Below are 16,659 nucleotides of genomic sequence, written 5' to 3'. Positions count from 1 at the left end.
CATCTTCTGCGAAGCTTCCTTTGCTAGCTGTTGCTAGGTGAGCTGGCACCCAGGAGGAAAAGTGCTCGGGTCAGTGACCGGGAGCGTGGTGCTCCGCGGGGTGGTCGTCTAGACCCGGTACAGGTGCGTACCGGCCGGGTCGGTTATTAGCCCAACTGGGCTGGGCCGCAACAGTGCCCCCAACACGCCAGCTGGGGCCACGAGCGTCGTAGGTGGCGCGTTTTTCTTCTCGTTATATGAGGTGCTGGTTGGTTGGTTTGTCGTGACAGTGACGCATCTCTTGGGCGCGTGGGTTCCTTCGTTGCAGGGGTGTGTTGCTTCTCGCCTCGTTTCTCGTACTAAGCATTTAATGCTCATTATGCGTAATTCAAAACCCCGTGTGAAAAGACTGCTATGCCCCTGTCTTTCGCGCTTCTTGAGTTGGTTTCTACATTTTCCATTCAGTTTCGCCTTCATTCCCCACTTTCTCTGCATCTGTTTTCTCCACTCTCCCACTTCCTGTTTGCGAATTTCTAGTTGCTTACGTTTGCCTTTTCTGTCTTCCCAGATCAACAAGAAACCTTCGGTGAGTTTGATTTACCAGTTCCAATTTTCATTGATTTGCTTTACTGCTTATGCCATTAGTTTTGTTGCTTCGTATTTGTATGCATGTTGTTTTCCATGTCGAACTTGCTAGTGTTAGGTAGGCGTGCTAGGGAGGTTACCATTCCATTTTGATGCCTTTTAGGAGTTGTTTTAGCCATAGATGCGTTCCTTGTTTGATTGTAGTCATAGAGTAGGCGAGGTGTAGTTTCTGGGCTAGCTCCGATCTCCCGGTCACTTAGACTAACTGAGTGGTGCTCCCACTGTAGGTATGGCCCCCCGTCATGTTGCACGGGCTTCCGCCTCAAGCGCGGCTTACGATCGGTATGCTTGGGTCACTTCCGACATAAAGGATTCTCCTAACCAAATGGGTGTGGAGGAGCTGACCGAGTTCCGTCAAGCCGAGTACTTGTGCGGCGGAACTGACGAGGAATCTAACTATGATGTTTTCATCCCCGCCCCTCATGAACGGATATACGAACTCAACCTGCACTCCCCCCGAATTTCCGACTGGATCTGGTTCTACAAGGCAATGTTTACCCAATTGGGGGTTCGCTTCCCTTTCTCTTCTTTCCAGATGGCGGTCCTTAACCGGTGTTCCGTGGCGCCATCGCAGTTGCATCCGAACAGCTGGGCTTCCATCCGCTGCTTCGAGATGGTGTGAGAATATTTAGAGCTGCCGGTGTCCGTCGACGTGTTTCTTTACCTCTTTACCCTTACGAATCCTTCTAAAGAAGGGAAGGCGAGAAATGGGTTTATGTCCTTCCGATCTGGCCAGGGTCGGAGGATTTTTGGCTTGTTTGAGGACTCCTACCATGGGTTCAAGGACAAGTACTTCAAGGTACGCCCAGCCAAAGGTCGTCATCCATTCTGGTTGTCATTTCGGGGCGGGATCCAATGCCTTCACTAAGGTAACATACAAAGGGACGTCCTCCATGGACAAAAGAATTGCCAACGTGTTGTTGGCTGTGCTTAGGAAAAACCATGTGAATTCCCACCTCCTTATTGGTGATCGGGAGGTCGCTAGGAATTATATTTGTGAGTAGCTTTAATCTTGCATTTCTTGCGTTATTGTTGCTTTGATCTGTTATGCTGATTTCACGACTAACGTGTTTCACTATTTTGTTGCAGTGGGGATGTCCGCCGAAGTGACCGGCCTTGAAAATTTATTCAATACCTTCCTTGCTGGTGACATCGACAAGTAGCAGGCCAACGAGAACCAGGAAGCTCCACCTGAAAACAACGAGAGTCCGGTGGTGCCTCCCCCAAATGCCGCCGAGGTGTCGGCCCAAAACGCTGACGGGGCGCGTATCTCTCTCGTCCGAGACGAGGCGGTCGGCACTGGCGGGGACTCGACCTCCAGTCCACAATTTGAGGAGGATGATGTAAAGGTCATAAGCAACCCGAAGAGGAAGAGGTCGTCCTCCAGCCCTGAAGGAGCCCTCACTATAATGGAGAGGAACTTCGATGCCGGGAACTTTATAGACTCCCAATTGCTTCCTGGCACGGAGGAATATTTCCATGGCTTCGACCTCCCTGGGCAGGTGAGGTGGATGTACCGTTCTCTCCTTCACGGTGCCGCCATAGCAAGGAAGGTCGAGTTTGCCCTGTTGGAAATGCAGTCAGTGTAGAGGAAACTCGAGGCTTCTATTCAAGCTAATAATAAATTCAAGGTCGAAGTGGAAACACTTCGGGAGTGGCTGTCCAACGCTGATGAGAAACTCAAAGCTGCCGAGGAGAAGGCCACTGTCGCTGAGGAGAAATTAGGGATTTCTGACGTGGCCGTTTCCTGGCTAACCGAGCGGGAGCTGACTTTGGAGAGGCAGCTTAATGCTGCTCAGGGTCGGGTAGCTGCTTTGGAGAAAGAACGCGACGAGGCCGCCTCGTCGGCTAAGACTGCTCAAACCAAAGCTGAAGAGTATAAGAAGAAGTACAAAGAGACCGTGAAACAGAGGAAGAGCGCCATACTGATGACTGAAGAGGCCCTTAAAACCCAGGTGAAGATCGTGGTCCCTGACTTCGACACGTCGACAATCGGGGTCTTTAAAACCATCAAGGATGGCAAGATTGTCGATATGCCGAAGAAGTGATCTCTGTAGTTTTTTGTTTTGTGGACCTTGTCGCGTAATTTGATGAACTTTATTGTTGTGCATGTTGGATCTTGTAACTTTAAACTTCTTTAGTAGTCGCTTGGTCAACTTATAATTACTTTTCTTCCCCACTTACTCGTTAGTGCATTTTCGTTCTATTTTATTACCGTTTTGTTGGTATTGGCTTGTAGCTTGTCTTTGTTTACCGTTGCGTTGGTAATTTGACGCTATAACTGTTTGTTATGGTGTTAATTTGGTTGGTTTCCAGGGTGATCAGTCCCGGGATACCGTATCGTTGCCTCGTTTAGCATGTGTCGCAAGAAATTCGTTGTCATGGGATGTATAAAAGGGAAAAAGTAAATTTAAACACAAGTGAACATTAATCGGCAGTTGAACAAATCTATGGCAGTGATGAGTATTTGACAGAAGTAAATTATTTAATGATAAAGCGAAAACCGGGTCTTACTGAGGTGGTCAGGTCGCCTATTCAGCATGCTCGGACTAAGAATAAAATCTTCTTAAGTTACCCGCATTCCATGTTCTCGGGACTTCCTTTCCGTCAAGTCTTTCTAAACTGTAGGCACCCTTACCAATCACCTCTTTGACCATGTAAGGACCTTCCCAGTTAGCCTTCAGCTTACCTTCCCCCTGAGTCGGCAGCCCGATGTCGTTGTGCCACAGGACCATGTCATTTTGTTCGAATTCTCTCCTGATTACTTTGGCATTGTAGCGCAGGGCCATTCTTTGCTTCAGCGCTGCTTCTGTCAAATGGGCCATTTTTCTAGCCTCGTCTATTAGGTCTTTTTCTACGGCTTCCTCCACTCCTCCCAGAAGTAACCGTGGGCTCGGCTTGCCGACCTCTACAGGTATCATAGCATCCACACCGTATGTCAGGCGGAATGGGGTTTCTCCCGTGGACGATTGCTAGGTTGTGCGGTAGGACCAGAGGACTGAGGTGAGTTCGTCAGCCCATGCTCCCTTTTCTTATCAAGCCGCTTTTTAAGGCCTAGCAAGATGACCTTATTTGCGGCCTCAACTTGGCCGTTTGTCTGTGGGTGTTCCACGGATGAGAACTTTTGCTTTATACGCAAACCGAAGAGGAACTCTACGAACTTCTTATTCGTGAACTGCGTCCCGTTATCAGAGATAACGACCTCAGGGATGCCGAATCGAGTTACCACTTGTCTCCACATAAACTTTCGACAATTAGATGAGGATATGTTGGCCAGTGGCTCAGCCTCTATCCACTTGGTGTAGTAGTCGATAGCGATTATAAGGTACTTGACTTGTCCTGGGCCGACCGGGAAGGGTCCCAGGAGGTCGACTCCCCAATGTGAGAAAGGTCGGGAAGACGTCAATAGACTTAGCTCGGTTGCCGGCGCCCTGTGAAAATTGGCGTTCTCCTGGCACTTGACGCATTTCCTTACGAATTCTTTGGAGTCCTTCATTATCGATGGCCAGTAATAACCAGCTCTGATGAGCTTTCTTGCTAGGGCTTTTCCCCCGATGTGATGACCGCAGCACCCCTCATGGACTTCTCTGAGCACATAGTCCATTTGGTCGGGATGCAGGCATTTCAACAAGGGTTGGCTGAGTCCCTTCTTAAACAACTGACCTTGTATGATCGCGTATTTGGCTGCCTCCCTTCTCAACGCTTTGGTCGACTTCTCGTCATCAGGGAGCTTGCCGCTTTCCAAGAAGTTAGTGATTGGGTCCATCCAAGAGAGATCTACCTCTGTCAATTGGAGAGTGACTGCTGGTTCTTTTATCAAACCCTAAATGAGAGACCAGTTTTCGGCCCTTGATTTTGTGCTCGCTAGCATGGACAGGAGGTCTGCCCGTGCGTTCCTTTCTCTCGGAACGTGTTGGATCGTGACCTCCTCGAATTGTTTGCTCAACTCTTTGACCCTCTCTAGATACTTCTGTAACAGTGAGTCTCTGGCTTGGTAGGTCCCATGACCTGAGAAGTAACGACCTGCGAGTCACTGCACACTTCTAGCCTTGTGGCTCCGACTTCCCTAGCCAGGATTAAGCCGCCCAGAAGGGCCTCGTACTCCGCTTGATTGCTTGACACTGGGAACTCAAACTTGATCGACTGTTCGTATATGACCCCGGCTGGGCTTTCCAGGATGATCCCGGCACCTCCAAACGTTTGGTTGGAGGCCCCGTCTACGTCGAGCTTCCACTGTATGCTCGTTGTCTCAGTTGGGTCCCCTGTTACTTCTACCAAGAAATCGGCCATGGCTTGCACCTTAATCGCATGCCTGGGTTCATACTGCAGGTCGTACTGGGATAGCTCGATAGCCCAAGTCATCATTCTTCCCGCTAAGTCGAGTTTCTGGAGTACCTGGTGGATTCCCTGGTCTGTCCTTACGACCACTTGATGACCTTGGAAGTACTGTCGCAATCTACGGGAAGAGGTCAGGAATGCGAGTGCCAACTTCTCTAATTTGTTGTACCTCAATTCTGCTCCTTGAAATGCTTTGCTCACAAAGTAAATTGGTTGTTGGATCTTCCCTTCTTCTCGCACTAAAACCGCCGCCATCGCTTCATCCGTTATGGCCAAGTATAGGTATAGTGGTTCTCTGACCTTGGGCTTCCCGAAAACAGGTGGTGTTGCAAGAATCTCTTTGAAATGCCTGAATGCTTCTTCACACGCCGGGGTCCATTCGAATTCTATCCTCTTCCTCATCAAGTTGAAAAACGGCAGGGCTTTCGCAGCCGACGCCCCGAGGAAGTGGGACAGCACGGTGAGCCTCCCTAACAACCTCTGAACGTCCTTGACGCAGCCCGGGCTCTTCATTTGGAGTATTGCTTGACACTTTTTAGGGTTGGCCTCCACCCCTCTCTGGGTTATCATAAACCCCAAAAACTTTCCTGCTTCCATGGCAAAGGCACACTTAAGCGGGTTGAGCCTCATGCCGTGTTGCCGGAGGGAAACGAACACATTCCTTAGGTCTCTTAAGAGGTCCTCAGGTCGGGTGGTCTTTGCAAGGATATCATCCACATATACTTCCACCGTTTTGCCTATGAGGTCGCTGAATATCTTGTTCATTAACCTTTGGTATGTGGCCCCAGCGTTCTTCAGGCTGAACAGCATTACCTTGTAGCAGTATATTCCCCCCGGTGTTATGAACATTGTTTTCTCTTCGTCTGGCCGGTGCATCGGTATCTGATTGTAGCCAGAATAAGCATCCATAAAGCTCAGATACCGATATCCCACCGCCGCGTCGATGAGCGCATCTATGTTGGGGAGGGGTAGGAGTCTTTGGGACATGCTTTGTTAAGATCGGAGTAATCCACGCACATCCTCCATTTTTCATTGTGCTTTTTAACCAAGACTACGTTCGATAGCCAGGTCGAGTAGTCGAGCTCTCGTATAAACCCTGCTTTAAGAAGGCTGGCCGTCTGCCTGGACACCTCCTCTGCCCTTTCTTGCGACATTTTCCTTCTCCTTTGGGCCACTGGTTTGACTTCCGCCTTGACGGCCAAGTGATGCGACATGAGCTGGGGGTCTATCCCCAGCATGTCAGCTGGCGTCCAAGCAAATAGGTTGCCGTTAGCCCTGATCATTTCCATTAGAGGTTCCTTCAGGTCGTGTGGGAGGTTTCTGTTCACAAAGGTGAACTTCTCATCTGAGTCGCCGACCCTGAACTTTTCAAGATCTCCCTCTGGTTCCGGTCTGGGTTTGTCATCGACCCTGGCGTCTAGGTCGGCAAGAAAGACACCGGATGCTTCTTTAGATTTCTTTCTCAGGGAGAGTCTGGCGTTGTCGCATGCAACTGCCGTCTCTAGGTCTCCTCTGATGGTCCCAACTGATCCATCATCAGCTACGAACTTCATTAGCAATAGCTTGGTGGAGATCGCCACCCCAAATTCGTTGATGGTCTTCCTCCCCAGGATGAGGTTGTAGGCCGTCGAGTCTCTTAAGACCACAAACTCTGCCATTAGCGACCTCTTCCCCCTGCCTCCGCCTATGGAGACCGGGAGGGAAATTACGCCGTCTGGCTTGATGAAGTTATCACCTAGGCCTACCACGCCGTGCTGGTGATCTCGGAGGTCGGCGTCTCGTAGGCCTAGGGCATCAAAAACATTGCAAAACATGATATTGGAATCAGCTCCTGTGTCCACCAAGATCCGCTTTATTAGGCCGGTGCCCACCCTGGCCGTGATCACCATCGGCGGACTCTCCGCCACCTCATTGAACCATTGATCCTCGGGGCCAAAAGATATCAAGGGCAACCTGCGAGAGGTCGGTGTGGGGCCAGAGGACATAGCTAAAACCTTGGTGTCCTTCTTACTAGCCGACTTCGACCTGGGACGGACATCCCTTCCAACCACCACATTCACCACAGTGAGGGCACGCTCCGCGTCCTCCTCGGGTTCCCATCTCTGCTTTACGGAGCGACTTTTGTCCTCGGTTGACCGGTCCCTCCTTCTAGGTTCCCTTATTAGGTGGGCAAACTCGGCCAGCTTTCCTTCCCGGATGGCCTGCTCTAGGGCGTCCTTCAGGTCGAAGCAGTCTTGGGTCTTGTGGCCATATCCCTTGTGATAATCACAATAAAGGTTTTTGTTTTCTCCCGTCCTGTCCCTGAGTTGTCGGGGCTTCGACAAGATGTCCTTGTCGGCAATTTGCTGATAAACCTCGACGATTGGAGCTGTTAGGGGGGTGTAGTTGCTGAACTTCCCAACACGAGGAAAGGGTTTGAAAGTCTTGGCCGTTCCTCCGTCTCTGGAGGGTTCCTTGGACCTCTCACTACCAACGGATGGGCGGGCACTAGGGTATGCGAGCTGCCGTTTATTGGCTGCCACGACCTGACTTACCTCTTCATCATTAATGTATTCCCTGGCTACGTTCTGAATTTTCTGCATTGTCCAAATGGGCTTGGTGGTGAGGTGTTTTTGGAAATCCTCATTTAGCAAACCATTGGTCAAGCATAAGCTGGCCACCGAATCAGTTAAGCCGTCTATCTCGAGGCACTCATCGTTGAATCTGTCCAAGTATTTTCTGGTTGGTTCGCCGTTTTGCTGCGTCACCCCTAGCAGGTTAATCGGGTGTTTTACTTTGGCGATGCGCGTGGTGAACTGGGCCAAGAAAGAAAGACTGATGTCGGCAAACGTGGTTATGGAGCCCTGGGGGAGGGCGTTAAACCAACGGATCGCCGGCCCAGCTAAGGTTATTGGGAAAGCCCGGCATCTCACTTCGTCACCTACCCCTTCCAGGTTCATCCTGGCCTCGAAGGCCGTTAGATGTTCCTGGAGATCTTGGGTACCGTCGTACCTCATGTCTGTCAGTTTGTCGAAGTGCTTTGGTAGTCGTACTCCAAGGATCGAGTGGTGGAAAGGGGTTGCCCCCATGGCCACCGGTTGCCTTTCCCGATGTTCTCCGTTAGGTCGGCCTCTCCTCGTCCTTTCTCGGCGGCGTACTTGAGGTGATCGGTTTCTTCTTCTTCGTTCTCTGTCGCTTTCCCATTCTTCTTCTTCGGTGTCTCTCGTTGGCGATCTGTTGTAGACCAACGGGTCTCGCCTTCTCCTTGGCACCTCTCTGCTCTCCTGGCTTTCTGATTCTGTTTGAGGGCTCGAGGTGCGCCGGGAACGACTCCTCCAGAGACTTCTTTCTCCCCTTGGAGTGGATCGGGATGGCTCTTGGCTAGGAGTGGGCTGACGACTTTCATGGTTGGCTACTTCTCGCTCCAAGTACTGCACCCTGTGCCGCAGCTCTTGTATTATCCTGGCGCTGTCGCTGCCAGTCCCTCCAAAGGGTCGTCCCTCTGTGTGTCGCGGGGGAGATCTGCTGCCTTCGCGAATGGTAGCTCCGGCGGCTACCCCACTGCCTCAGGGATCTATCCCCTCCCCCGCGGATTCCGGCCCCACCGTCAGCCGCACCAGAAACCAAAATAAAATCCATGTTGGGGAGCAGTCCCCACAGACGGTGCCAATGTTCGGTACCTCTGAGTCTAGGGTGAATCTCGTTCTCTATTTATATGTATATACTGTGAGACCAGCCAATGTCTGCACCCCGTTTATACGTAAACTTTAACCTAAATCCTGTGTACGAGACTCCTGTTGTGTGGCTACTTGATGAGGTACCAGAGAGACGTTATATGGCAATGTCTGATCGTGCAAAGGAGTAGTAGATGATGTTCTACTTTTTGCTGATGTTCCACCTGACTTGATTTTTGAAGACTTAGAACGTACTTTCCCTCGCTTTAGTAGTTTAGAGGGACTAGGTGAGTATAGAGTCTAGGCTAGCCTGGGCGCCAGCTTAGGGACTTCTTGAACAAGTCAGGGCCTGGGATGTTGTATGTATATATATGTATATAGTTATTAACTAGCTATATCTAGGGGTGTTCTAACTAAAGATCTTTACTCTAATAAAGGCTGGATAACCGAACGTTATTAATTGTTGAGATGTATATAAGTGTGGTTGTTTATAATTGTTTTATCTGTTATCAGTTGTGAATTGATTATGAATGATTTCGTCTATTAATCCAAACGTTTTAAAAAAATACCCCGCAAATTAACTACATTTTTAACAACGAATCAGGCTCATATGATAAATAATAGATAATAATTAGGAAGACAAATTGGTAGCGCTCAGTTTCTGGTATGATCTAGACATATTGAAAATTGGGTCGTTACAATTTGGTATCAGAGTAGTTCGTTCCCAATAGAGCCTGGGGAGTGGACTGACTATGCTTTACTGCATACTCTGCTTGTGTGTCTCATGCTGTTAGGGTATCTTCAAGATACATTTGGCATGAATGTCTATGAGTGCTCATTTTGGGAATATTCGTGCCTAACTTGAGATATTAAGATTGATCAACTTAATATTGATTGTTTGGTGCGGATAAGACCTCAATGACTGTGAATAGGCATGGTTTAATCGAGTTTCGAATGACAAATTCGTGAGAGGCACAACTATTCTTATAGCTGTTATGATCTCCATGGCCCTGGCTATGTGATATTTAGATGCTGTAAGGAACGAACTAATATCTTTGTCAAGATGGCTTGGAGGAAATAGACTGCTTGAAGATGGATTCTGCATGTGGCTAAAATCTTGAGGGCAAAATTTTCTTTTAGGAGGGTAGAATGTAACAATCCTGATTTTTGAGTACGCGAGACCTTTTCTGAAGACACGGATTTCTCCGGAAGATCATTAAGGGGAGAACCTATGCTATATCATCAAGCATCTCAATCCTCATTGTCATTATATTATCTTTAATTCAGGACCTTAGTGGAGATAAGCCCGACAATGCAATTGCGAAGAACCTAATTTTTGAACCGTATCAGTTATGAGTTTTGATTCTAGTTTTCGTAAATAGTCTCTGTTTGACAAACCGAACTCGATTCATGAGAGGAGAGAGATAATAATATAATATTATCATTATATTAGTATTAGAAAATTCTTGAATGATATTATAAGGTTACCTGGTCTGTTTTAGTTAAAAACAGAAAATCGGTTTAACCGGGTTTACAGTTTACTGGTGCAGCTTAGCACCAGCGCTCTCTGATGACTTTAGCAATGCTAAGGCCTCATCATACATATTCTATTCTCATAATAAATATGTTACTAGTGTCATTAATGCTAGTAGCTCAGAAAATAATTTTTAGAGATGTTTTTACGAGTGTTCCGATACATCTAATTTTAGTAGTTATACACCTGAGATATTTTAATATTATTTTAACCCACCTCCAAGCCAACCAATCACAACTCACCTTACACCCCAAGACCTCCAAGGCTGTCTCATTTCATCATTTTGGCCGAAAATAACAAGAGAGAAAAGAGAGAAACTTTCATGAACACTTAATCTTCAAAGCTTGATTTCTTCTGAACTAAAACTCAAATCAAAACTCCGATTTCACCAAAATGATCCTCTCTTCTTTCTCTACATAACCATATAATATATCAAGGCTGGAAATAAGGTGAGATGGCTGTCTCCCTCCCTCTTCAATTCGATTTTCAAGGAAACATGCTTAAAATAAGTGTTTTCTTGATGTTCTTCCTTAGATCTCTTGCTTAGCTTGACTTGTGGGCCAAGGATCTTTGATTTCCTGCACATTTAAGGTGAGGATAACCTTCCTAAGATGCTGCTGAAGTTCGTTTAGTTGATGGTTTAGAGTTTTAAAGTGGTTCTTGATTTGTTTTAGGAGGAAAAAGTGCTTTAAGAACACTTCAAAGAGTAACCGGATTTGGAGCAGCAAATCAAGGTAGGGTTTGACGAATTTAATCTTGATTGATTGTGTTTGAGTTGTGTGATTATGATATGGTTTGGCTGTACTTGAAATTGATTGTTTGTATGAGTAATTCTTGTTAAAATTTTGGTGAAAATTTGATGAAATTTGATGAAATTCAAGCTATGAATGTGTGTTCTAGGGGCTGCTGGAAAACGAAATCCTAGAGCTTAAATTGAGGTTCAATTTGTGTTGAAATCATGTGGAAAAGATGGGGTTTTAGTGGCTGGAAATTTATTATGAATTTTGGTAAAAATCGGTTGCTGAAAAGACTGAAAAACGGGTAAAAACAAAGAAAGAATCTGAAGAATTCACGAAGAACACGAAGAACACTTTGAGTGTGGTGAAGAACATTGAAGGACACCTTTTAGATCTTAGAAAGGGCAAGGAAGTAAATATTTTGGTATTTGAGGGGTTATTTTGTAATTTCTAAAAGTTAGGGTGGTTAAAGTAGAAATATTAAAAGTTACAGGTGGTAAAAAGTGAATTTATAAAGTAAAAGGTTAAAGGAAGGTAATTTTCGAAAATATATTAATAAAATAATGTGGAAAAGGCAGTTTTCCGTAAAAGCTTTAGAAAGACAACTTTAAGTGCAGAATCTCATAGTTACCTTCATAAAACACTTAGGGAGTGGTAATAACATGTTAGTGAGGCAAAGATAAATGAAAGATAAAAAGTTAAAGAAAAGACAGAAACCAAAGAAAAGTCTGTAAAGTTTTAATGACAGAAAAACAGACGGAGATTAGTGAACGAACTAGGGCAACATAGTTAGTTCTTGAGTTCCGACTAGGGTTAGGTATTATATGAAAAGTTAAAATGTTTCAGTATAGACTTAATGAACCTATACTTGGGACAGGCTAACTATTCATACCGAAATTTACATAAGCTTCAAATACATATGTTAAATAGAGTAATCAGAATAGAGTAAAGAGATACAGAGAAAAGAGTAACCAGAGCAGAGCAAAGAGACAAAGGGAAAAGAGTAATATAACAAAGAGAATAGAGGAAAAGAGTGTAAAAATAAAGTGTTAAGCCTTGTGGCATGATATTCTATTTTATATTCAACTGCTGCTTTTCTGTTGGCCCTAGAGGTCCTGTAGGCCCAAGTTCACCTACAGTAAGTTGTTATTCCTGTAGGCCGAAGTTCACCTACAGTGAATATCAATTGTGTAGCTCAAGGTGTTGCTTTTGTAGGCCGAAGTTCACCTACAGAAAGTGTTGTTGTGTTGTGTTTACATTATTCCTGTAAGCCGAAGTTCACTTACAGGGGCACCATTTCTGTAAGCCGAAGTTCACCTATAAAAAGTTGTTGTGTTGTGTTTAAACTATTCCTGTAAGCCAAAGTTCACTTACGGGAGTGCTATTTCTGTAGGCCGAAGTTCACCTACAGAAAATAAGTCATATCTAGGACTAGTTCCTAGGTAATGTCGGGCTGCAGGGTGTAAACCGACACGTGAGCTCATGGCCTGCATAGGACAAACATACATCATACTTGGTTGCGCATTTCCTCTGTTATGATTGTTGTTTGAATGTATTCTTTCTTTGTTTTCATTCTATTCTTTGTGTCTGTGTTTTGTTTTCTTGTATTCTTTTGTTTATGTTTTGCTTTCTATTTTCTCTATTTATCTGTTTCTTCTGTCTACTGCTTCTCGGTATTCTGCTATTTATCTGCTAAACAACACAGAATTAATGAACTTAACTAATAACCCCGGCCCTACTAAGAACTCCCCAGTTCTTACCCCTTCTCTCTCCCTTCCCCCTTCAGATGGAAGCATGAGTACCCTTCCGCAGTTCGCTGACGATCCCAAAAAGGATTCTACTCTAGGTAGTCTTCTGAGTCTAGGGTGAATCTCGTTCTCTATTTATATGTATATACTGTGAGACCAGCCAATGTCTGCACCCCGTTTATACGTGAACTTTAACCTAAATCCTGTGTACGAGACTCCTGTTGTGTGGCTACTTGATGAGGTACCAGAGAGACGTTATATGTCAATGTCTGATCGTGCAAAGGAGTAGTAGATGATGTTCTACCTTTTGCTGATGTTCTACCTGACTTGATTTTTGAAGACTTAGAACGTACTTTCCCTCGCTTTAGTAGTTTAGAGGGACTAGGTGAGTATAGAGTCTAGGCTAGCCTGGGCGCCAGCTTAGGGACTTCTTGAACAGGTCAGGGCCTGGGATGTTGTATGTATATATATGTATATAGTTATTATCTAGCTATATCTAGGGGTGTTCTAACTAAAGATCTTTACTCTAATAAAGGCTGGATAACCGAACGTTATTAATTGTTGAGATGTATATAAGTGTGGTTGTTTATAATTGTTTTATCTGTTATCAGTTGTGAATTGATTATGAATGATTTCGTCTATTAATCCAAACGTTTAAAAAAAAATACCCCGCAAATTAACTACGTTTTTAACAACGAATCAGGCTCATATGATAAATAATAGATAATAATTAGGAAGACAAATTGGTAGCGCTCAGTTTCTGGTATGATCTAGACATATTGAAAATTGGGTCATTACAGCAAGTACTTAGAAGACATCATAATTCTACTGGTGTTGCTGCAAGTTTGCAACATTGGTTCTCTGCACTTTCATGCTTCCTTTATCCTGCGTTTCTGCTATGATTTTTGGAGAAGAAAACAAGCTATGGTTCATCTTTGTAGTACAGAAAGTATCACCAAGGATAGCTTTAGGTTTTGAAGGTATTACCCCCTCAATAAAAGGAGTAATCAGTTAATGATTGAAGACTAAGGAGAAAAAATACTGTTCTAAGTTTCTATAGCATCTCTATTGATCTAGCTTGAAGTTTTGGAAGCGATGCACCTATATTAAAGGGGCATTCCGCCAAGATAGAAGGTAACAAAAGAGAGTACTTAAATATGATTTTCTCATAACTTTCAAGTTATCTCATTTCTTCTCCTTCATGTTGTTACATTAAATATTTTGCTTTCTCATTTTATCTTTCTTTAATTTCTAATGGTAAAAGACAATTTGTGAAGTATATGAAAAAGCCATATAAGAGAAAAGGCAAAGAGAGTTGAATTTGGAGAGAAAAGCCATCATTATGTCAAACTCTTGATGTCTTTCTATTTTGTGACAAAAGCCTAAGAGGTTTTCTTTGAAAAGTTGGATAAGTATTTAGTGTTGAGAGTCTAGGAAGTAAACTTAGCCGAAACAAGTTTGGATAGAAGTTTGGATCATCGTAGCCAGGATTAGGATGACTACTAAAAAGTTAGTGTTTGTAATCCTTGAAAAAGAGAATGAAAATTCTACCATCTGGTTGTGGTGGAAACTGGATAAGGTCACATTGTACAAGATGGTTGAATTAGAACATATGCATGTGTATTCTTCTTCTTGTCTCAATTTCGTTACCGTCGTCACCAACAACACTTCTTCCTCTTTTTCCTCCTCCTTCCTTTTCATCATCATCATCATCATCATCATCATCATCATCATCATCATCGTTATCGTTATTGTCTTCTTCTAATACGTATCATCGTTATCGTTATCATCGAATTCAAATTTATATAATGAACAATTTTCGATTCATTTAGTATTATACAATGATTTCGTTTTGAGCTAATTTTCAGTTCATTCGAGACCGCAAGTATTTCTGAATTCGAATTTATATAATGGATAATTTTTTGTTCATTTGTTATTATACAATGGTTTCATTTTGATAATACTTTCGATTCATTCGAGATGCAGGTGTTTCTAATTTGAAGTTATATAATGGATCATTTTCGGTTCATTTGGTATTATACCATGGTTTCATTTTGATAATATTTTCGGTTCATTCGATCACCACAAAGAATCAGAATCAATAAAAATGTTGGTAAAATTTTGGTGTTGTTGGTGATGACGATAATGATGATGGAGGAGGAAGAAAAAAAGAAAGGAGGAGATAAAAGAAATTCAAATAAAAAAAAAAGCAGGAGGAGGAGGAGGAGAAGGAGGAGGAGGAGATGGATGTGGTGGTATGATTGTGGTGACGATGACGATAATGAAAAAAGATGAAGAAAAAAAAGAAGAAGAAGGAGGAGGAGGAGGAGGAGGAGGAAGAAGAAGAAGATGAAACCCTGCAACTTAAACTAAATGACTTGGATGAACTTACATGTAAAATTGCTTGGATGTGTAGCAGGACTCTTTGAAATATCATAATTTGTATAATTAATATATATATTGCCCACAAATAAATTAAAAAATTAAATAATTTTTCAACAATAATGAGTTATAGTTTTAATATATGGGAATCAAAACTCTGACTTTACTACTTATATTTGAACATGACACCAATTAAATTCTAAACCCCAAATAAAAAATAGTATCTATAATCCAAATAATATTTAATTAATATTTTAGAATAAAACATCTATTATTTTTTATATAAATCAAATGCCAAATATATACGATTACAATATTATACTTTAAATTTACCTTTGTAATTTTTCAATCAACAAATACATAACACAATAGTCTTTATCTTTTTTTTTTTTTACTAAAGATACGAGACTCGAACCCCGCAACCTCTTAATTGAGTATGGGAAGACTATACCATTTAAACTATTACTCATTGATAACACAATTGTCTTTATTTTATGTACTCTTTATGTACTCTTTTAATTTTATTAATATATGACTCCCAATTCAAAAGCAGCACCACAAAATATTTATTAATATATTATTGATCAACCTCCAAATGAATTTATAATATGCTTAAATTTTTTTAGAGTATAAATTAATCTATCCTTTTAATTAATATATTATTTTTATTTAAATTTTATACATAATATTTATTATTATTATTTAAGAACAAGCTCATGGAATATAATATTTTATCATCCGTATTTTTTGGATTTGAAGGCATATTATTTTGTTATGGCAAAGAAATACTTAAATGATCTTATAAACTCTCCAACATAATAATAATAATATTATTCATTCGGAATTTTGTTTGCCTCCGGATTCTTCATTCTATCTTTCTAATCTCTCATATATTTTCTGTAGCAATTAATTGTATAGTTCACTATGGCATTGAGGTAAATATTTTTTTATGTTTATTATTTTGATTTTAATTTAATTATAATATTTTAATATTTTTATAAAAATTAAAAAAGTATAATTTTATATTTTGCAGACTTACTTTTATAATTTTTTTAATTAAAAATACATAAAACAATATTTTTATCTCTATGTACTCTTAGTGTACTCTTTAATTTTATTAATACATGACTCCTAATTCAAAAGCAATACTATATAAGAATATATTTTGTAAAAATAAGTATTTTGATTCAGTATAATATATAATATATATATATATATATACAACATCAATAATTCTTACGATAAATAACACACACATACAATGGAATTTTATTAGGTTATGTATAATTGAATTTGTAAAACTAAAATTGAATATTAATTTTTAATAATTTTTTGTATATTTAATTATCATTGATAGTATCAATAGATTCGTGTCAATAAATCCATGACAAAGATAATATTTTATAGATAATATTTTGTTGTATATTTTATAGATAATATTTATTATTATTATTTTAAGACATATCCATTAAAAATGGTATTTTGTCATCTTTATTTTTTGGATTATTAATTGAAGGGGTATTATTTTGTTATGTCAAATAAATACTTAGATGATCATTTAAAGAATGATAATAAAAAAAATTCAGTCAATAGAAATTCAATGAGAACTTAAATGCTATGGAAAACATAACGAAGAGTATAGA

At 42.0% G+C, this 16,659-nt stretch overlaps 1 protein-coding gene across 1 annotated transcript; it reads right to left on the bottom strand.

Moving 5' to 3' along the window:
- Nucleotides 1-5,915: 5,915 nt before the first annotated feature.
- LOC140182932 (uncharacterized) lies at nt 5,916-7,958 on the bottom strand. The gene has a single exon (XM_072230904.1). The coding sequence runs from the start codon at nt 7,956-7,958 to the stop codon at nt 5,916-5,918; it is 2,043 nt and encodes a 680-aa protein (XP_072087005.1).
- Between the last annotated feature and the right edge of the window lie 8,701 nt (nt 7,959-16,659).

The sequence above is a fragment of the Arachis hypogaea genome, chromosome 20, assembly GCF_003086295.3.
Source record: "Arachis hypogaea cultivar Tifrunner chromosome 20, arahy.Tifrunner.gnm2.J5K5, whole genome shotgun sequence".
Taxonomy (NCBI): Eukaryota; Viridiplantae; Streptophyta; class Magnoliopsida; order Fabales; family Fabaceae; genus Arachis; species Arachis hypogaea.
Note: the sequence above shows the minus strand (reverse complement) of the source record. Positions and strands in the feature narration are given on the sequence as shown.

What these genes read in the sequence shown, in the direction of transcription:
- LOC140182932 (XM_072230904.1), bottom strand. Translation starts at nt 7,958, where the DNA reads ATGAGGTACGACGGTACCCAAGATCTCCAGGAACATCTAACGGCCTTC.